The sequence below is a fragment of the Spodoptera frugiperda genome, chromosome 3 (assembly GCF_023101765.2).
Source record: "Spodoptera frugiperda isolate SF20-4 chromosome 3, AGI-APGP_CSIRO_Sfru_2.0, whole genome shotgun sequence".
Classification (NCBI taxonomy): Eukaryota; Metazoa; Arthropoda; class Insecta; order Lepidoptera; family Noctuidae; genus Spodoptera; species Spodoptera frugiperda.
Window position 1 is genome coordinate 5,578,094 of NC_064214.1, and position 22,137 is coordinate 5,600,230.

Consider the following 22,137-nt stretch of genomic DNA (forward strand, 5'->3'; position numbering starts at 1 on the left):
TACAGATTATAAATTATAATTGAGGCAATATTTTTGTCTATGATGTTAAATTAACTTTCTTTATAAATATTATTTTGATATAATAGTTATAAGTTTATTAAATTATTAGTAGCGTAATTTTTAATTATATTTTTCCTATTTTTAAAACCTACAATAATAAAAATAATTGTTAGTTTTCAATGTTGCCATATTTTAAGGATAAATATTTGTATATGGCAATTCAAACATTTATCTGTCGTTGATCGTTTGCGTGTTGCTGTGGGTCGTAATTATTTTAAATTATAAAAATATTGCTCACAACATGTATTTGACATCATATCATAGTAATTTTAATGTTCATTATGATTAGTTCAAATAAAAAATCCCTGTAAAGTATAGTAATCTAATATATTAGTGAATAATTTGCATCGAGATAGTGTAGTGTTTGCGCAAATATTGTTATCAAAAATATTTAAAATTAGTAGAATCATGTGGAAAACTGTTAATTTAATCAATTATCACCTTCCGTTTAACCTAATATAAGGATCTATTTATATATAGTTTAAAAACAGAGTTGAAATCGATCAAAGTGGGTCATCGCCGTGTTGGTGTTATTTGATTACAATGAATGAGAAAAAGTTGGTTCAAAACTTCAAGAGTTACATCAATGTATCTCCATTGGTAAGTTGTATGTGTGTTTTATTAAACTGTGACGTTTAGTCGTTAATTTTGGAGGAAAATATCAGAAAACAATATTGCTGTGTTATTTATTTTGATATAGGTTAGAAAGTTGTCCCATTGACAACATCTACTTAATACATACTAAGTAACAAAGGTAGCTTAATATCAGTGTACTGTAGTAAAAGTTCTTTCCTTTTATTGCAGAGTAAAGGAGAGAAAAATGGTTCTTTACAAGAGGTGAAGCCTAAACTTCTGAATGGTGAGTAATCAGACTAAACCAATATTTAAAATAATCCTAGAGGACATTTAAATCATTGCTTTATACATCTAAACACTTTCAGAGTAACTGAGTAACAGAAAAAAGGTTATACTCAAACAAAATTGGTTTACTTAGGGGCTATACTTATAATTAACTTATAATTTTGATATTTTCCAATTGGACAAATGAATTTGTTACCATTTTTGGATATTATCTATTAGATTAGTGCCCATTGAATGTATAAACCTACTTGAAGTGCCATGATGTTTATAATGAAATAAAATTATTTATTTCTATAGGATTATTTATTTATTTTAAATGAGACTGACATTTCCTATGTGATTACTCTAATAAAAAAAAAAACACTAAAATAAACCTAAATTCTTTTTTGTTGTCAGTATTTCAGTACACATTAATTTTATGTGGGAACTTGGTCAATTTTAGAAGCCCTAGATTTGTGACAAAATAATATTTAACAGAGAATATTATATTACCCGTTGAGGGTTGAGGAATACAGATGTGGTTAGTTACTTCAGTAACCCATGGTATGCCAGAATGAGATCAATGTGACACACAATGTGTTTTCTATTATGTCTCATTTATCGGCAGACAAGAAGAAGCTTACTAATATATCCTTTTTATACAACATAACTCTTACTCCCATGCTCAGAGTTATCCAATGGTTAACATAGTCCTTAGTAGTTAAATGTTTTTGGAATAAAATCGTTTGAATAGTGTAAGTAATCTTTAAATGTCTCTGAGTATGACAGTTATTTAGATTATGTTTCAGTAAATTAAAAACAATACAATAAACTCTACACATACACTGTACAGACTAGAACAGTGTTTCTTTAATTGAGCCTCTAGTAATTCTTAGTCTCTATTTTATTACTGTGTGTTGACTATCTCTTGTTTGGAGGTCCAAAAACCTTGCCAGATGTAAAAACAAACCTTCACCATTTTCAAACTATACCCTTTAATTACAAATTGTTTGAGAGTAATTATTAAGTAAAGTTAAAACAAAAGATAGTTAATCCTTTTTTATATATTGTAAACCACTCATTTGTAAAGAACTCCTCATTGTTACTCTTTTTCTAATTGTTTTATTATATTTCTGTTTATTGTACTTATTGTGATTTACATTATTCCTTCACATGTTAACAATACCCTCAGGGAAGCTGGAGCAGGATAAATAACTTTTCAATAAATGCTTTAAACTGAGTATATTAATTTGATAGGAAGGGAAACTATAATTTATTGTTGAAATCAATACAAAAACCAAATATGTACATAACAACATTTACCTCGAATCATTTTGGTATTAACTTCCAACATTTTTAATTTACTCAACTATTCGTCGGCTTACGAAAGGTCAATGACACGTAACATGTCATCTTAATTATGTCCTATCCAAGGGCAAAACAATGTAACCTGTTTATACACAAATATCTTTTATTTCGCCCAAGTAGGTATAGTACTGATGCAAATTACAATAATAATCATTATGTATGCGTTACGTACGCGTAACTGTATCGCCATTTATGAATGCCTGGTAACTTGAGTGAGCCATAGTAAATGGATGATAGGAAGTGGTGTCCTATACACCAGTTGATAGTGTATTGTCATTCGCAATGGGTGTTCTGAGGAAAGGTACGTTATAATAACTATTTTATTGCTCGCATTTCATGCTCTCCTGTTAGCTATCTAATTAATTTTACACATAATTATCGTTATCAGTGACCTTGTCCACAGCATTCTTATCGAAATTATTTTATCATATACTGACAGCACAAAAATGTATAGTAATTATGTATATTCTATTTACAAATAGCAAGGATAGTGTATGTCCTTGCTTATTTGTAAACATTACGAATATACCTGTTAGTGATTCACCAAACAAGCAACTCTGTGTTTTTGACATCAGCCTAAATTGTGTGCACAAAGCAAAGATGATATTCATGATTCGTCTACCTATATCTTTAATTCTTTAGTGTTACGCTTAAATACAAGTGTTTATGCTTTGCGTAGATAAAACATTTACAAACATATCCCACATCGATTAATGAAAAATAAACCTTACGAAATATTTAAAAACAGTGATGATGCACTTGAGTTTTCCTTGAAATACCATAAGCCTAAGAATAAGAAGTAAACCGCCAAAATACATACAATACCGCAAATATTTTCGCTGCACGGTACAGCGTGAGTCAAAGACAACGTTCACGGTCACTGCGGATTGCGCAAATCATTCTTATTTCCTTCTACGAATCGCGATAAAAACTATGGTCCAGATCGTTGAGTGCGAAGGCCGCTAGAAAGTCCAATTGTATCAGACGATAAAGTAAAACTAATCTCTTTAAGCTGTAATTTCTCGCACATAACAATGTCCTCGGTTGTGATGAAGCCCTAGTACTTGTTTTGTTTTGACGGTCAATGTGTTATCTTTAAAACATGTTTCGTTTTTACTAAACTAGCGACTCCGGTGCGGTTTCAGGCCATCTACTCTACACCGATCATAGCGTGCTGTTTTACAACCTATAACCTTCCTCTATAAATGAACTTTCCAACACAAAAAGAATTATTAAAAACGGTCCAATAGTTCCGGAGATTAATGCGCTTAAACTCTTCAGCTTTGTATATTAGTAAAGTATTGATAAGATATTTAGATTAGGACATAATTATACCATTGAGCAACAATTCTAAGGCCTAAATGCTACGTTGAAATTGCAACAATAGCATACTGATTACGGGTATGAAAATTAAATAGGATACTATTGGTAGACAGGTCGCTAGCACAGTTTTACCAATTGCAAGAACAACCCGTTCCTTCGGTCTAATAATTCTTACTTTACATTCTTTCAAATAAAGTTTCTAAATGCCATTCTACATACCTTCATGCGTACAACTCCCCAAAAGTGTAAACAAAGTAAACATTGTGTGTACATTATACTTAATAGGTTTGATGCGCCTAATTGCTATTAACCTAGGACCCAGCCCCTTTCCAAAATCTAGAAAACAATTAATTAACAGTTTGTCGGACCAGCCAAACAATAATAAGATTCATGCGCGGCTATCCAGTTACTAAACCAGGAAACAATATAACACAGACCTATTTCATTATACACATCGATACAATTTTAAATTAAAGTTGAAATTGACTGTGGTTTACAGATGCATTGTATACGACGTTGCAATGCTTCATTATTTACAACAACAATACATGAAAAGTCCATTAAATAAGAGATATTAACATTGTTAATCAGAGCGCGGTTTACGTAACACAATATTTATAAATTAAAATTAACGCGTGACTCACTGGCCGAGTAGGTCGTTGCCGTTTTTTTTATTGATAACGTGTTTATTATAACTGAAAAAAGGTAAATAAAATCTTTTGCGATCTTTTTCTTATGTAAACGCTAGCTAATGTAATCAGTAACATCGTTATGTAAACAAATCTTCAATATTCGACATGAAAGTAAGATTAGGTTTACTTTTCCATAACAATAGTTATTAGTTTCACATTGATCGCTTACATATTTCATGCGAACGCGTTTTACAAAATTGTTTCGTTAAAATTGTGCTAAAATTAGTCAGACTCGATACTTTTTGTAATGAAAAAGTGCGTCATTATGTACCTACCGGCAAGTCTAGTGCAACGAAGCTCTACGTCAATAACACGTCACCTTGAGAAATCTCGCGATGACGTGAACCAACGTAACAAAAAAGTCCGCAACAGTCATGATTCTCGGCGATAGAAAAAACCCTTGTTCTCACACTTTCAGTTTGTTTACGTCTCAATTTGAATGATTATATAGGATAGGCGAATCATACAGAAAAACACACATTGCAATTTACTTAGTAGTGATGAATAAAAATTGGGATTCCAGCTTTCCAGTTTGCCACTAAATCTAACGATGATTTCCTCATAAAGCAACACAGGCCAAGAGCGGACCGGGTTCCGGGTCCTCCAATTCGTCCGTGGCCTGTGTAGCTCTATAGATTTCCATAAAATAAGGTCAAAGGGAATGCGACTAATAGACAGATAAACGCTGAAAACAATAATGTTTTGATTTATTCCTATCTCAAGTGCATTTGCAAATACACATCATACGCACGTAGGTCCGGAACAATGGTTTTATGGATGGAAATAGTCGTTTGAATGGATATGGAAAGAAATGACTAGTTATTGAACGTTGCCACATGGATCAATTAAGATCCGGACACCCAAAACATGCAGAATTGTCGAGTCCAATAATCCTAGCAAACTTGAGTATGATATTATCATTCAATGGCAGCAATGTAACTTGCTTACGGGATTTCGATGACGTTTCACTTACTGTTTCAAATAACCATCTTTGTGTAGGAGATAAGAGCAACAAAAACATGTATATTACCATAGCCAATTGATAGGTTAATGAACTCTTGTTGTCCACAGGCGAGCTGGTGACGGGAGCGGCGCACAGCGTGGTGATGCTGACGCCGCTCAGCGAGTGGGACCGCGGGAGATTCGGCTCGCTCTTCATCACCAACTACAAACTGTCCTTCGTACCCTTGGAGAACTCAACCAATGATGTGAGTACTTACACAGATCTATTTATTTATGTATCTTATATTCCCTGGAGGAATAGTAAACTAGAATTTCGAATATCTACAAATCTAATAATTAATCCTATCTAAGACTAATTCAGCATTAGTAATAGCGATCAATCGATTCGCCATAATCTACAGATTTTTAGAAGATTGTCCCTATCACGATAGGAAGTTTATCCTAACTATGGAAACTTTATTGGTTCAGTTATTCATGTTATACCAATCTAATTTTTTTATCATTATGTCTACAGCAATTAAAAACATACCGTTGCGTTGACGCATCCTAACAAACAGAATAATAATATTATGTTTAGGTACTAGTAAGACATAAATCTTGACTAAATGGGTCATTACTCTAAGGAACTCCCCGGCGGGGTAATACCTTAGTAACACAAACTATTAATAAGGAAATATTGTTAAATACTTTAACAAGAGATAAAAGGGAGGCGACTGTCGGGGAATTTCGATGAGGGGACTTTTTAAAGTATACAAACTGAACAGGGTGCACTTACGACTAATTAGACATAGCAAGAACCAAAACAATGATAACAATATTTTCTCAAAACATATATAGCACATTCCAAAGAAGTATTTCCTCTGAAATAGAAGTCCTGTAAACTTGCAAAGATCGCGTGGCGATGGTGGCATAGTACCTATTTTGGTCCGTAATTCGTCCGTGATTACGTAAGAGCTGACTAAGGGATAAAAGACTTCTTTAAACTGAAATCTCCAATGCTCTTGTTAAGTATAAAGACAGAATCAATTCCTTTTATATAGAAGAGGTCCATGATCTATCAACAAACTGTCATGATATCGAACTGGTAACAATATTTATCTTATTTATCCAGGAGTACTGCCAAAGGAACTATCTGCTCGGCGCATTCGACGTCCCACTAACTGGGGTTGGAGCTGTGTGGCTGACGGACGGTGGACCGCAGCGACGGCGGCGACTCATGCCCTACGGAGACATGCCTGGCAAAGTAAAGGGACTCCAAGTTATATGCAAGGTGAGTTCAGGCTAATAAACTAGTGTTATAGTAAAAACACCGTATAGGGATCTGCTTTAGGTCTATTTTGAGTTGTTGGCATTTCAAAAGGACCTTTTTCATAGTCTAATTGATGATTTAAGTTTGTTATTTTGGATGACGTAATGACCTTTTCAGGCTCCGCAGTGGCCAACTACAAACAGCTCCAACTTTAAAGAATTGGACTTAAACTCTACAGAAATCTTTATCTTCAAATCAACAATTTTCCTTAATTAAAAAGTACTTATTGGAGAGCCAATTCATTCATTGCATATAGTTATCGATATCGCTTTGTCCTGCAGAAGTACCAAAATAGATTGTTCGAAGATAATTGTCAATTCTTTCCAATGAACGTATGTTTGCTAAGTTTACCTAAACTATCTGTTCAAAAACAAATACATATAGATAAAAGTACGTAGAACTCATTCCTACAATCAACGATAAAAAGTGATCGCTTCAAATTCGTAAATATTTTTTCAAACTCTTTGTGCTCATGGAAAAGCATTCATTTTTACCCAGACAATCTTATTTATTCACGTTGCAATTGTGTAAATAGATAAGAAGTAATCATTCATAAAACGTCAAAGATATCGATTAAAATACGTGTATAACTATGTATATTATTATTCTATGTTATACCTACATCCTATTACCTTGTGAGTTCTCAGAATCGATTCCCCAATGAAGGAAAAGATCACAATTTTGTCATTAGCCGCTTTATTATCACTTTTGCCTTAAGTCTTCTTGTTTAGCAATCGCGTTTACTATCAAAAGGAAATAAAATACTGTAGGTAACTACCTATGTAGATAAGATATGTGACTAATAAGTACGTAGGTATTAACTTTTAATTTATGTTTATGCATCCAAACAAGGAGTTAGTACGTCACCTGTATGACTTTTTGACGCATCTGTTTAAAGCTATATAATTTATTAATAATAATAAATTAAATTTAAACTTAAATAAAATATCTTCATTCTATCCTTTAATGAGAAACGTATGAAAATTTGTTGAATATTTGTTAGTTTTGAGTATATGTCATTCAGTCAAAACAGATGAACTTTGTTCCATAATACTTAAAGATTATTTTGCAATCTACTTAGATATTATCAGCTAATAAAATTGTGATTATAACATGTACATAAACCTGCTATCGAAAGAATTCTAGTAAACCTCCCACCTTTATCCATATCCATGTTCACGTAACATAGTTTACGGTAGTGCACTTTTTAAACAAAATATGTGCGTTTTCCCTGTAAGTTATTCTCGCCGGGTGCATGCGAATTTCGCCCAATGATGGTCGACCGCCATGTTTGTCGCCTTTACATAACTCATAAGTGTTACATTCACAGATTATGTATAGTTAGTACTTAGTACACAGATGTGTTAGCAATCCGTTCGGGTCACTTATCTAATCAGATTAGCGCGTGACTCAATGTCACATGGATAGCGAGTGGATATGTCAATGTATTCACAATTACATCAATTATGTAGGTAATATAGCTGGGATAAAAAGTAGCCTACAGTACAGTACACCCCTTATAACATGGAACTTACAACATGTGAAAAGTGGGTATACATTGTAGTAGCATTACTTGTCATAATGCACCTCTGCCTACCCCTTAGGGGATAAAAGGCGTGACGATATAAAAAAATATATAAAAAAGTAGCCTATGTCATTCCAGACTACGATATCTGAGTTAAATTTCGACCAACTCTGTGTAATTTTCGGTCAATCGTGGATGCCTTTGCAAACATGTTGTCCTAGTACCGCACCTATTAGACAAACAATTTTAGTTATCCATTTTAACCGAATTCTTTAAAGATATGAATGATCCAATATGTGGCACACATGATAGGTACATAAGGTACAATATGACTTAACCGAAATTGTGACTTAGCCCATCATAAGTTATCGTTACAAATAATAACATACCGTCAGTGTGTGATGGTAAAGTTTATATTGAAATAACAATGTTTGGTGCGAAAAATCCCAGGTTTACAGATACATAGTTATATTTACAAGACCACAGCCCTTGGTTTTGGGCTTGGCAATATATTTCTGATGATAATAACAGATGAATAATCAATCTGGTATTTTTATAGACGTTGAATCATGAATCACTTGTTTAACTGTTTCCTTTGAGCACAAGATTCTTCTCAAAATTGGCGTCACTCAGCTGATAAATGTGCTAATGTGTGTGTGAAATAAGGAAATTATATACAAATATGTTCGGAACTACATATTTCGTCATAATATTTATTTTAAATAATTAATTCGTTCCATTTTCCTTTAAAGTTGACAAATTGCAATTAACCCAAACTGTTCGATTTACGTACGTACGTGCGATTACGTACTCAAACGCTACTCAATTTTAAGTTGTACTTAAATATCGTGCTATCTCTTTCATTTTATAAAGAATTGATAGTGACAGAACTACATTTGAGAGCGTCTTAAAATTGAGTAGCGTTTGAATATTCGGGCATTAGTCTTCTAAATACCATAAATCAATAATCCTTCTATTACAGAACATGAAAGTCCTAACATTCAGCTTCGCGAATTCGCCTATAGACAATGGAAGAAAGATAGCCCTCGCTCTCATGCACCACGCCTTCCCGAAACGGCACGACCTACTCTTTGCATTCGAGTACAGAGAGCCATACTACCCCACACTCCCATCCGACATGAACATGTTCCAACGCCCAGGAGACTGGAAGAGAGAACTAGAACGGTGTGAATGTCCTCATTGGAGGATAACTTGCATCAATGGAACTTCGGACGCCTTCATGTTAACCGCAGGAGAGACCCTTATAGTACCCAGTTCGGTGTTAGATTATAATTTAATGGAGTCTGCGAGACATTTCCGATCAGGCCGTGTGCCTATTTGGGTGTGGGGTAGGCCTGAAGGTGCGGCGTTGTTGAGGAGTGGAGAACTATTGAGTACTGAGCAGTCGGCGACGGCTGAGAGTGTCTTGTTAGAACAGGTATGTTTTGTTTTAAATGGTCTTTATGTTTATATCTATAGAGTTTAACCTTTTTTGGTGAAAGAGAGTAAAATAGCAGCGCAACTTTCATTATCATAATACTTAGGCTTGTTTTTTTAAGTAATCACATTAGTGCCGATCAAAAGTATTAGGAGTAAAATATATGGCCTATCATTCTCAATAGCTTCTTTATGGGTACAGGAATCAATCTTACATAGATAAACTTTGTGATATTGTCGACATAAACTACCAATTTTACTGTTATATTCTCGCAAAGTCGACTGACAGCTAACAGAAAGTTAGAAGAAAGCAGCACTAACATTATAATCCGCATGAAATCGGTTCAGAACTTAATCTAATTAGTCGTGCTTTAAATTGTTTCCTTTTTACTCATAGTAATAGGTGCAACAGTGTAGTCTAGTAAGATCGATTCGCTAAGCATCGCAAACGCTCGATAAACGTGTCTACATTTTTAATGTCAGTCGCGGAATATCCGATAAAGTTATTGAGGTCATTGAACTCTTAGATTATACATTTATGCTTATGTGTTAGATAGGTATGTGGCAGGTAAGGTGTGTAGATACACGTATGTCTTAATGAATAATAAGTAACTGAAAATTGGATCCCTAATTAATACGTATTTTACTAACTTAATTTTAGCGTGTTATGGCCCCTTCATGACGTGAGAATTTCATCTTTCTCTGCAACTAAAATTCAACTAAACCATCATTATAATAAAGTTCTAATTGCCAGGTGCGTCGCTCCCACCCGAAGTTGACGCCGCCCCACGTACTGTACCTCTGTGGCAATACGTTCACGAATGCTGGTGGGCCCGGCATACTCCCGCCTCTGGCCACGCTACAATCCTCGTATAAGAAACTCGTCGAACTATGTACACCAACCACATTGGGACAGTTTTGGGTAAGTAACAGTTATATTTGAAGAAAGTAATGCTTAATTTTTTGTTAAGTAAAGAAAAAGTTGATGCAAGAAAAATGGATAAAAATACTTCAAAGAAAAAAATGTTGAAAGATGAATGCGGAAATCGACAATACTTGAGGAAGTTTGTTAAATAAATATCATTGGTATTCAAAATAATCTTTACATTTCTTATGCACAAATTATTTTATTTCTTTCTTACTCGTTTCTTGAGTTTCTTGCTCCTTCTTCTCTATTAGATGCTTAATTTTGGAACGAGCACCTAGCTTCACTTACGTACAGACTGCCAGATTATTATTTATTTCTTTATTTGTTGACATTTATGGTTTAAGTGGTGCAAGCAAATGATCTCACTTTGATGTTAAAAAGACGCTTCTGCAAATTCAACAAAACATACAAAGGGTTACCACAAAACAAAACAATAGTAAAACATTAATAGTCCTTGAAAATATAATTTTCTAGGAACTTCATGTAGCTAAAATAAAAATAAACCACTTCAGTTCCAGTTGCTAATGAAGCGCGCTGCGGTTACCAAACTGCTTGGATAAGACACGTTTTCCTGTTATTTACTCGGTTTATGAATGAAATATTTTATAATTTCCTTTTATAGTTATCTCGTGTATGTGCCCAGTGTGAATAAATGCGGTTTGTTTGTGTATTAGCTCTTCGAATAATGCGCTATGCCATATTTTGTAAACACCTTCGTGAATTTCGCCGTTTGATTTCATGAAAATAGTTCATTCTTTAAAATTATTAGTAGGAACATCGTTTATCGTCATTTAATTTAATATTAAAGATGAACAAAGCTTTGCCTTTGTTACTACATAGTTGTATGTCCAGAAACATGCAATATAGGCATTTGCGCAAACCACTTGCGCTAACTTTGCGCAAGGTTGTGCAAAATCTTTCTTAAATTAATGAATTGATTATTATGTCCCATGATATAGATGCAAGACTCCCAGTACTACTCGATCCTGGACGCGAGTCGGTGGCTGCGCTACGTCGCCAACTGCATAGCCTTCGCAGACGACGCCGCGCAGCACTTATCTAATAATGTTACCGTTGTCTTACAAGAAGGTAAATTAAAGCGCATTCAAATGAAAAATAAAAGTATAATTATGTGTAAATAAAAAGCAATAAGTTCTGAGGCCCAATTACTCCCTTTCCCAATCTTCCCAAGCGGCGGTGATTGCTTACCATCAGGTCCGTCTGCTCATTCATTCACTAAAAACATTACAATAAAACAGTTCAAATATTGACTGTAAATTATACTTAGAAGTAGTATTTATAAAAACATTACCCTGTTCTCATTTTGCGGTCTGGTAAAAATAACAAATCTGTTTTTGCTTTTGCTTTTTATTTCGACGTGTTCGTTGCAATTGAAGTCGTACATTGATGACTTCAAGTTGTAATCATTTTATCGGTCACTTAGTAACAATTTTACTCTATTTATTTTCAGGCGACGGTGTAGACTACTGTTCAGTAGTGTCGTGTCTCACTCAGCTACTGGTAGACCCTCACTTCCGCACGATATCTGGCTTCCAGTCGCTCATACAGAAAGAATGGATCGCACTCGGGCACCCCTTCTGTGATAGGTGAGTAATACTTTTGTTGTTAACAGTTATTTAGCTTACCTCGTTCGTATTTTTAGGTTAAATTTAGTCAGAAATTTTAGACCCTTCCTGACGAGAGGTCCATCCGATATTTGGTACACACTCTTTTAATCTTGATGACCATACAATATAATCAAATTTTATCCACAACTATTGTCGTTCTGGAATAAATTTTCGCAAAGTCGTTAATTTGATTTTCTGTGTGTAACTGTATTGTTGCCAAAAATAATGTATTTCCATTTAACAAGGAAACCAGTTAATCAATTTCGACAATGTTTTCCTATGTATTAATATGTGTGATATGTATATTTTATATTAGGTTAATATTTATTTTTAAATGATTTTACGTAGCAGTAGTCTTTACATAGCGACCAAAAGATGTCATGCTGTAAAAACGACTTTTAGTCTAGAACACTGGGAGTTCTCACGAATAGCAGGAAGTCTGATATATCTTTTTTGAAAATATTAAGTAGAAAACTCCAAAAAATAACGCATACTATATTTACTTATATACTTAATACATTTTAACGTTTGTAAACTAACCATTAACTTTCCAGATTCGGTCTTCCCCGGCCCGGTAACCCTAAAGACTCGACAGCTAAGGAGACGACCTCTGCCCAGACCGCGCCGGTACTGCTCTTGTTCCTGGACTGTGTCTGGCAGCTCACGCAGCAGTTCCCGGCAGACTTCCAGTTCACTGAGACGTACCTCACGACTCTATGGGACTGTGCACATAACCATATCTTTGATACCTTCCTGTTTAACTGCGCCAGAGATCGTGAGCTCGCTGTTGCTAGGGTAAGTCATCAAATTTTATCATACAAAACTTTGTACACTGTAGGTCGTCACCTATTACGATTACATACATACATGCTTGCTTTTGTTTGCTTGTTTGCTCCTGCCTTTGTCCCATTTTTGCATCTAGTCATAATAAGTCTATCCGATTTTTTATCAAATGGCCTGGAATGTAAGGAAGATGTTCTCTGCCAAACCAAAGCAAAGAAATCTCCTTGTCAATTGACTACAGTGCTACAATGTTAAATTATAATGCTAAAATAGGACTAAGCTTTAACTTTAGAAGCTTAAACTATACTTGTCGTTAATTTTAAATGGTTTTATTTGATTCTAGCAGAACTTCGTCCAGCGGCCAGTGTGGGACTGGGGCGAGCAGTTCTCAGAGCAAGACAAGGCGTTATTCTACAACCCGCTGTATGGGATCAAACCAAATACCGTGCCATCACAGAGGCTGTGTGAGTACCATATTGTAATAAGTCAGATAGATAGACAGAACTTAGTATTTCTTGGATACTTGTGTACTTGAATAACCAAATACGTATTTATTATTTCAGCACAATCTACGTTCCCCAGTAAGTCAGCGGCGGAGCTGTCTCGACTGGAGCCATGTACGTCAGTAGCGGGCATGGAGCTCTGGTCGCAGTGCTACGAGCGCTGGCTCGTGCCACTGGACGCGCCGCTCGCGGGCTCCGTGCAGTACCACGTGCACAACTACGCCGCGCTCAAACAGGTGAGTAGCTCCTGTCTGCTTCTGCTAGCCTGGTACTTAATACGGTGTTTATACTTATACTTCATAGTGCATACTAGTGTATGAGGTATTAGTAGATTAACAATATAATCTTCGAGAATATAGACAAATCCCTAACACACTGCATTTTGTTGACAATTTTGAAATAATTTTTTATGTAATATATTGTTAACAGATCCACCAAATAAAAGAGAAGCTGCCATCTTTATCAATAATGTCGGAGCGAGGGTGTAACGGCGAGGCGGAGCCCCCGACGCGGCGCAGCGTGCCACGGTTCTACCCGTTCAGCCTGAGCCGAGGCGAGACCGTCACGGCGGGACTCGATGCCATGCAGTTAAGCCTCATCGACGCCTCACAACTCCTCGACTCACAGTCCCTACTCAACGCGCCTGACTAACTACCTACAACACGTACATAGACGTCGCCAAACAGCTAAGCTATTATAGTCCCCAGTACGAACCATGAGCTGATCATGATGGGGGTAAATTCGTGCACTGTGTTTTCTCTCATCATTTTATAGTTATTGCTATAATTAGGCCATGTCTATTTGGAAGATAGTTAACGTAAGGATAAGAAAAAGAATTTGTGTTAGAAGCAAAATTGAGAAATAATGAAATACACAATGCGTGTTTAACCCACATGGTTCGTGCCGGGTATTATACCATCTGTCTTGTACTTATTCCAAACGATTATGAGACTTTGACAACATCTAATTACATTATACAACTTGCCTAGCCAAAGCAGACGTCTATTCTATATGTTGAAGTAGTAATTTGAACACATGTCTAACTAGTGTCGCTTCTAGCGGAATTACTTGTTGATTAGTAATAATATTTCAAACTGTTCACTTAGGACGCCATCGCGTCGCTTGTTGTCTTCATAAATCTGTTACGATTGCTTTCAATAATACTTATTGTATGTTAACTTGTCTGTCTATATGTCTATAATATACTAAAAACTTGCCAGTTCATGTAGGTATGATAAAGGATAAAAATAACTCTAATTGTAAACGAATCGTGAGTTATTAAAGTACTGAAATGGATAGACTTTGTTTTTAAAGTATATAATATATTTATATGTTACATACATTTATTATGATGTATGGATGATTTTATACAAATTTTGACTATCAGTTTCTTTTAGTGAAGTGTATAAAAATAGTCTTCCTGATTTATTATCACACAGACAGTAACAGAGAGGTCAGCAGTGAACTGTAATATAGAACAAGTCAATGAATCGATCAAGGCTCCTAGTTTAGCGGGGCGCGCCGCCATCTTGTGGACTATGAGATAAATTAATATATTCGTGTTACAATAAGACGTACATAATAATTAAGCTGTATATATTAGTAGTCACTATTAAACATATTTTTATAAGTTCCCTATGGAAAGGAATTGATTGAGAAATGTATATTCCAATTTTTTAATAATAATAGTTATATTTTTTATAAACTATCGTTCTATGGTGTGACCATTAAAATTATACGAAATTATATGTCTGTCTGTGTGTTTAGTTAGCACGCAGACGTTATTGGGCCATTCCTGAATTATTCCATTATAGCAGATTGATATAATTATTGAATTTCGCTTGAGTACTAACAGAGCTTACTTCGTTTTAATGTCTCTTGAAGACGCCTGTTCACTATTTGGCCGACAGAGTGCATTTAGATGATACATGGCAGCAAGCTGTCGCGTAGTGAACAGGCCTCGTTATATAGGAATAAGTACTTTGTTACCACTAAACTGTAGCCGGGAACACAGCAAACACTAAATATACTTCATTACTTGTTAAGACACCCGACTTTGTCTTACTAACTAGACACAAAACCAAATCTAACTTGTAATAAAACATTGTTTATGTTGTAAATATGGCAGCTTCAACGCTTACTTAAGAACTTTGTTATTTTAATATTTATTTCCTTATTAATTATAATGATTATGATGTATTAGACAACTTCAGCTGTAGTATCGACCTGAGAATGTTATGTTAACGTGTATCGTATGTCCATATATTATAAACTAACATAGTTGTGGTGTAGTTAGTCAGTTGAATACAATGTATTCACTTATCTTTATTAACAGTACAAGTCTATGCGATGTTTCTTTTTATACTGAGATTATATTAAGAAATTGCTATGTATTCTTATACCATGTTGATTCCTATTGGCTGTTAATGTTTGGTCGACCAATCAGTGGCTTGTAATCGATACTTTTAAGTTTGTGACGTTATTTAATAATTTACGAATAAATGTTCAAGTCGCCACGCTTTACTGTTTTCGATACAAGTTACTGATTAGGTTCGATATACACAAAATGTCCGACATCACAATATTGTCACGAAATACAGGCCAACCGGAAAACTTCTCAAAGTTTATATTAGTTGCAATTAGATATCAACTTAGTACTAATGTGAATAAAGTTGCAATTAGCATGTTGATGTGTTTTCCGCTAGGTTTGTTGGTCCTGTTCTTGTTACATAATTGAAATATTGGCTGCCTGTTAGGCCGTGATCCGTGTTTAGTAAGAGTGTATCATTGACTCGCCCCCCAGTGTGACCACGGCCTATCTAACGTGATCAAGTTGGAACAAACACGCAGTATTGTTGTAAGTATAATTAACTTTATCGTGTAGAAGCGAATATTTATGTAATTTATAAGTTTACGAACTGTTAATAATATAACTGATTAATACACGCGGTTATAGTTTCATAAACATTGCACGATGGGAATATTTGTACCAGACGAGAGATGGGATGCATGTTACTTATAGCTTAGTCGATTTTGTAATCGATTACAATAGTGAAAGTGTAGCCACATAGTTTTAATGTAAGAATGCAATGTCTAGAATGATTTTGTCAGTCGACTAATCCCCGTCTCGCCGAAAATCAGTGCCATCTCGTCTTTTGACTTTGTAATAAAAAAAATATGATTGTATCAAAAATATTCCGCATAGTAAGTAGTAGAATCATGTATCCCAGTGCTGTCCAAATCGTATGTTGAAATGATTCGTACCAAATTATCTGTGTACCTGTTACACGCTAATGTTCAAATGTGAGGAATAAAGGAGTTACGAGATATTGTACTCGTTTTATTTAAACACCCAACACTTTAGCATCATATACAATTATGGTTACTTGTCTTTTAGTTATAAGAGGTACATAATTTGTCTTTTAAAATCACAATTAACAATTGTCAAAATTCTAAGAAAATATAATTATGACTATAGGTAATGTCGGCGAACACTTGACTTAGAGCTAAAAATAAATTGTTTTACTATTTTTGTATAGTGTTATCTCTGTTGGACGGATCACTCGTCCATTGGATAATTAAACCAACTTATTATTAATCCCAGGAATAGCATAAACATATTCTGTTCACATAATCAGATCTAAGAACCTAATATTTACTTTAGGCAATATTGCACAATACAATCCTTAAGTACTAGATAAAAGTTAATATTCATAAACTCGAACCCGATACAAAATCTCGGCTCTTATCAATATTTAGGAACACATGCACACTCTAATTTGAATAATGTATATTTTTAAAATTTGTACCTCAATCAGGCTTTTAAGGCTATAATGAGACTTCATTAGGTTATTAAAACCTGTATCTCAAGGAATCAACAGCTAAAAAATAAGTTCTATAATAAGATTATAGAATCTAGTCATTATAAATAATATAGGCGCAGCATTGGATTTTAAATGACCTTAGTAATGAACAGGATGTCCTACGTGATTCTTTATTATCTACACAGACGCATAGGTAACTATGTAGCAGTATGCGACGAGACGCGACTCTATATATATTTTTTCAAATATCATGGAGAAGAACAATGAAATTTCGTGGTGTCGCGGCCTTTAAAACAAGTAAGTCTTATGTCGCCTCTCACCACAAACTACCACATAGGACACAAACTAAGGACTCCTATTGATTTTATCGCGTTGCGAACGCGACGTTACATGTTGCATCGCACCGTATTTTTCTCGCTTATATGGGACACCGCATTAATTAGCACCTAGTTTTGTATTTTCTTATAGAATATCTATAGAAATTGCTATAGATACACTTACGCTTAGGTGCATAAAAATAATATTATAATCACTTGAAAAATACCATAATTTTTGGATAGATATCACTTTGCAATAAAATTAATATTTAAATAATAAAAACTAAGACTGAAGAATTATAACGGTTTGGAGTCGTCGCTAGCTTTGGCCGCCTTTAGTTTAGTTATTTTGTCGTAATGTCTCTTGGCGATCCGGAACTTGTTCGCCAGCATCGTCCTCTGCCAACTCCACGTCGCCCAGCGCTGTTGAAAGACTTTTGCACTAAGTATCTTAAGAACTTGTCTTGTTAGAATATCATTGATATTATATTTTGTAAGTAAATAGGAAAAACTAATCTACAAAATATGTATTTTTCGAACACTTGTGTACAAGTAGAAACTGCAAAACCATAAAAACCCAACCAAACAATCACGTTAAAATATGTCAATTTTGCTTATAACGTATTTTCATCGCGAGGATTGCGTTAGAGTAAACCCAATGAGTTTCTAGAATTAGAACTAAGAAAAACTACAGGTGTGAAAAAAGTGTTTATCGTCTTTATAGAGCCATACTCGACATTGCCTCAATGTGCACCTCTGCCTACCCCTTCGGGGATTAAAGGCGTGATGATGCATAGCCATACTCGAAGACGGGCTTAGGTGCTCTGCAGGTAGTATATAGGTTGAATTTCTTCAAATGTAGTATAATAAAATATTTCATTATTATTTAGGAAATAAAAAACGTTAATTTAAAATTTGATCGCCCTAGAACTACCAACGGTCTCTTGTTCCCTTTATTTATAGTCTGTTCAAAATATTACAAAATGAAACATGCAACATCAACAAACCACATTTTATTCACGTTTAACGGAATAAGTTAAACAACCAACAAATAAATTCTCATTCATAAAACCAAAACCTCTACTTGCTTTGTTTTGTAATAAAAATATAGCCGCAGCTAATGGACAACAGACGTCTTCAATGTTTGGACGCCCACATAATTACAATATGTTACCCATAATATGTAAATCCCAGTGGTTACTAGAACTCTTGGCTCATAAAGCAACAAATCTCCTTCATATTATATCAAGGCCCAAATATAGGTAACTTGGTGCTACACGAGACCACCAAACATTGAGACATCCATAGTAAGAATATTAAAAGTACATTTTAAGAACCAATAGCTAAATGCAATGGATATGTTTAACACATATTTGAGACAACTACAGTGGTCTATAGTGACTTTATTGCGTTATCATGTTCAAAGCATACAATTTACCATCCATTAATAATTTCATTAATCATTCAATAACAATGTATAATACATAATCGACACAATGTCAATACAATAAATCAGGAACATAACACAGTCTCTACAAGTCACTAGAAGCCACAACTAACGCTAGACTAGCAAGGAGAATAAGTAACTAAGTTATATAAACCGCCAACACTAATAAATAACACTGCTGCAGTTTTTATATAAAACTCGAGACAACTTCCATATTTGTGCAAAATAATATTTATTTATCAGTAAGTACTTGGGATGTATCGCGTCTGATTCAAATAGTCATAATCGTAAAATATGTGCAGTACAAAACTGCGTTCAGTCTAAAACGAAATTGTTTTCTATAGTCAGACGCAATACATGGTGTAGTATAATAGTGGCCAGGACGTAGAGCATGTTGGCGGTGTGTGTGTGCGTGGGCCGGGCGTGGGTGCGCGCGCCCCTGAGCCGCACTCAGCGTCAGTTGTCGTCTTCATCATTCTCAAACATGTCGTTGTATTCTCGCGAATTTTCATAATCTTTGAAGTCCTGAACAAACAAAATGATATGTTGTGAGAATGAATAAGAATACAACTTGATGCATTCACTACTTATGTTCATTTCTTTATCAGTTGCACAGAAATGTAAACAATTCGTTTCAAGATATAAACCTTACACATAATTCAAAATAAAATATTAATAAGTATATCCGAAACTGTTCACATTCATGGTACACTGACAATTCAATAATCCATTTGATCATGCACAACATTTAGCAAAGCATAGTTTATTAGCTCAAGCAACAGTATTATAGGGTTCCATATGAGTTCAAGTAATCATATCAGTCTTATCTAATAGCTATAAAAAGCGCAATCAACAACACAAGCCTTGAAAAAAAAAAACCATAGTTAATAAAAGAACATGCACATCCTCTAAGTCTAAAATATTAGTTGTATACAGGGTTGTCAAGTTGTGTGATGCACTATTGAAGTTCAAACCCCAGATATTATTAGTTTTTAACAAATTTTTAATATGCAATCAGATACTTGTAGCATGTACGCAACAATACATTTCATATACAACTTCTGAACTGACAAATCCATAAAAACCCTGACAAAAGACATCCCTATTTGCATACATATTTGCATTTATTTGCATACCAGCAAAAAAAATCATTAATTTTGTTATAAGAAAATAAATATTAATTTAAGTTAATGTTAGTTTTTCTCATGCCCAATAGAATGCCTTATCTTCCATGACACTGTCTGGTGAAGTCATTCTAGGTGTAAAGTGGAGTTTACTGACCTGGAACATGCCGTTTGCCACCGCATACCCTGTCATGGCTATGGCTGCAAACAGAGCTGCAAGGATCTTGTTGCGGGTCTGATTTGGGAAGTTAGCTGCTTCACGATCTGATTGTGTGCCTGTAGATTGCTTTTTGGCATTCTGTCTATTGTATTCTGAAAATGAGAGATTTTTAAAATTTTTTCCAAAATATCTCAGTAACAGTGGAGCCTGAATTGTAGTCCAATTTAAATTCCAATCTAAGGGTTGACCTCATAAGATTAATAACACTTGAAACAATAGTGTTATGCTGTATGCATGTCTGTTTATTTATTTATTTCATCTTTAATGTACACAATACAATACAATAGTGGTACATAAGACAAACTTTATCTATTCTTTAGAGGAATAAAATGTAAGGTATAATAATAATTGGCTAACAAAATGAATTTTTTTAGTTTAATTATAAAATCTATAAAAATCATATAAACTTACCATCAGTAACATGTCTAAAATTCTTTTGGTTAATTCTAGCGACAAATCTGGAGAGGTTAGCTATGCCTTTGACATGATTAGCTAATGTGGCGTTAGGGAATGGTGCCTTCACGAGTGGAGCAAGGTATGCAAAGACTGTGGCATCGAATGATGAAGGTCGGTTACCGAAGAAGTATTCACTCTCTCCCAACCTATCTGATAATGTTTTAAGGCACTTCTCTGCTTCATTGTATAGCTGAAAGAATAAATAAGTTAATTATGTATATGTCCATTTATGTTTTTCATAATAAAATAGTTCTTAAATTCAAAAAAATACTAAAATGTATTGTGAAATTAACATTGTTAGACTGAGTGTTAGGAGTGTAAGCAGAAAATAGAATGGAATAGAATTTTGTACAGTATTCATTTAATCAAATTTTCTACACTTACTGTTTTCTCAATTTCCCTTAAGTCTGTGTGTTCTCCATATAACGCATCAATCATCTCTTTTGCTGCATTCTGATAATGTGATGGATAGTAGAAATTGAAGGGTATACAAAGTGCCTTAGCGTATGTTGGTCTTGTTAAATCACAATAGTTCTTCTCATCTACCCACCATGCATACTGGTATGCAGGGTAAAGTTTCTCTCTTAAATACTGTGTAAATGCACTGGCCTCTGCTGCCTGCTTCGTGTTTAGATGTACATCTGTGCTGTAGTGCTGCAAAAACAATTAAAAGTAAGTGCTAAACTTTGATAGGTTGTGCAGTTACATGATGTAATATTACATTATGTTGAACATTAAGATTGTTTAATTAATATACCATTAAAACATGAAAAGAACACAAATAATCATTATTATTTAAATTACAAATGAAAAAACGAGAAACTATAACTTTACCAAGGATTTTAAATGATCGACAACTTCCTCAAAGTTTGTGAGTAGCTTGCGTCCATCTTTCATGACAGGGAGCCTCCCTTTGGGCGTGAAAAATGGATTGTTTGCTTCTCGAACTCTTACAGGTACTCCAATAAATTTCATATAGGTCTGTGGAAAATTCAAAACAATTAAATACCAAGAATTCTGCCGGTACATTAGGTCACTTTAGGTTATAACAAAAATACTTACTAAAACTTTGAGACATTCTAAATCTATCGAAGCAAGGCCCCATTCTCCTCGCCAAATATCTAGTTCTATACTCGCCATTACTTTACTGCGGTGTGTAAAATAATATTAATTTATCAATTTTCCTAACATTGATCAAATGACATGACATGACAGTCGACAGATGCTGTTTTCTTCTATGTTGCCAATGTCTTCCATAGACCACACTTCAATTTATAATAGTCAGAATTAACTAAAAGATACTAAATAATTAAAAATATAAGATAATATTTAGTCGATTTTACAACCTAGCGCATTAGTTTATTTTTGTAAAATGAGTAGAATCATAATA

The 22,137-nt window shown here is 34.4% G+C and overlaps 2 protein-coding genes across 4 annotated transcripts; one reads left to right on the plus strand and one right to left on the minus strand.

The window, feature by feature from the left end:
- The first annotated feature begins 227 nt into the window (after window positions 1-227).
- Window positions 228-16,688, plus strand: LOC118274359 (myotubularin-related protein 10-B). 2 transcript variants are annotated; one of them, XM_050707838.1, is made up of 12 exons: window positions 228-660; window positions 865-919; window positions 5,355-5,491; window positions 6,358-6,516; window positions 9,063-9,518; window positions 10,272-10,439; window positions 11,405-11,534; window positions 11,917-12,052; window positions 12,628-12,868; window positions 13,200-13,320; window positions 13,420-13,595; window positions 13,789-16,688. In XM_050707838.1, the coding sequence occupies exons 1-12, from the start codon at window positions 604-606 to the stop codon at window positions 14,008-14,010; spliced, it is 2,058 nt and encodes a 685-aa protein (XP_050563795.1). In that variant the 5' UTR covers window positions 228-603; the 3' UTR covers window positions 14,011-16,688. The 2 variants fall into 2 exon arrangements, with proteins under 2 accessions (XP_050563795.1, XP_050563796.1); XM_050707839.1 differs by having other exon boundaries at window positions 13,203-13,320.
- LOC118274174 (metaxin-1) lies at window positions 16,684-22,008 on the minus strand. Of its 2 annotated transcripts, none has more exons than XM_035591602.2 (6): window positions 21,810-22,008; window positions 21,582-21,728; window positions 21,132-21,401; window positions 20,703-20,937; window positions 20,229-20,383; window positions 16,684-17,923 (listed from the first exon to the last, which is right to left on the minus strand). In XM_035591602.2, exons 1-6 carry the CDS (start codon window positions 21,885-21,887, stop codon window positions 17,798-17,800), a joined length of 1,011 nt encoding a protein of 336 aa, XP_035447495.2. In that variant the 5' UTR covers window positions 21,888-22,008; the 3' UTR covers window positions 16,684-17,797. The 2 variants fall into 2 exon arrangements, with proteins under 2 accessions (XP_035447495.2, XP_035447496.1); XM_035591603.2 differs by lacking the exon at window positions 16,684-17,923 and adding an exon at window positions 18,499-19,472 and having other exon boundaries at window positions 21,810-22,006.
- Window positions 22,009-22,137: the final 129 nt, after the last annotated feature.

Excerpts from the sequence above, each read along its gene's own strand:
- LOC118274174 (XM_035591602.2), bottom strand. The coding sequence starts at position 21,887 with ATGGCGAGTATAGAACTAGATATTTGGCGAGGAGAATGGGGCCTTGCT. Across the intron at positions 20,384-20,702 it reads TTTTAGACATGTTACTGATG|AATACAATAGACAGAATGCC; the intron begins GTAAGTTTATAT and ends TCTCATTTTCAG. Across the intron at positions 17,924-20,228 it reads TGGCAAACGGCATGTTCCAG|CGCTGGGCGACGTGGAGTTG; the intron begins GTCAGTAAACTC and ends GTCTTTCAACAG.
- LOC118274359 (XM_050707838.1), top strand. The coding sequence starts at position 604 with ATGAATGAGAAAAAGTTGGTTCAAAACTTCAAGAGTTACATCAATGTA. Across the intron at positions 920-5,354 it reads GAAGCCTAAACTTCTGAATG|GCGAGCTGGTGACGGGAGCG; the intron begins GTGAGTAATCAG and ends TGTTGTCCACAG. Across the intron at positions 13,321-13,419 it reads CGTGCCATCACAGAGGCTGT|CACAATCTACGTTCCCCAGT; the intron begins GTGAGTACCATA and ends TTATTATTTCAG.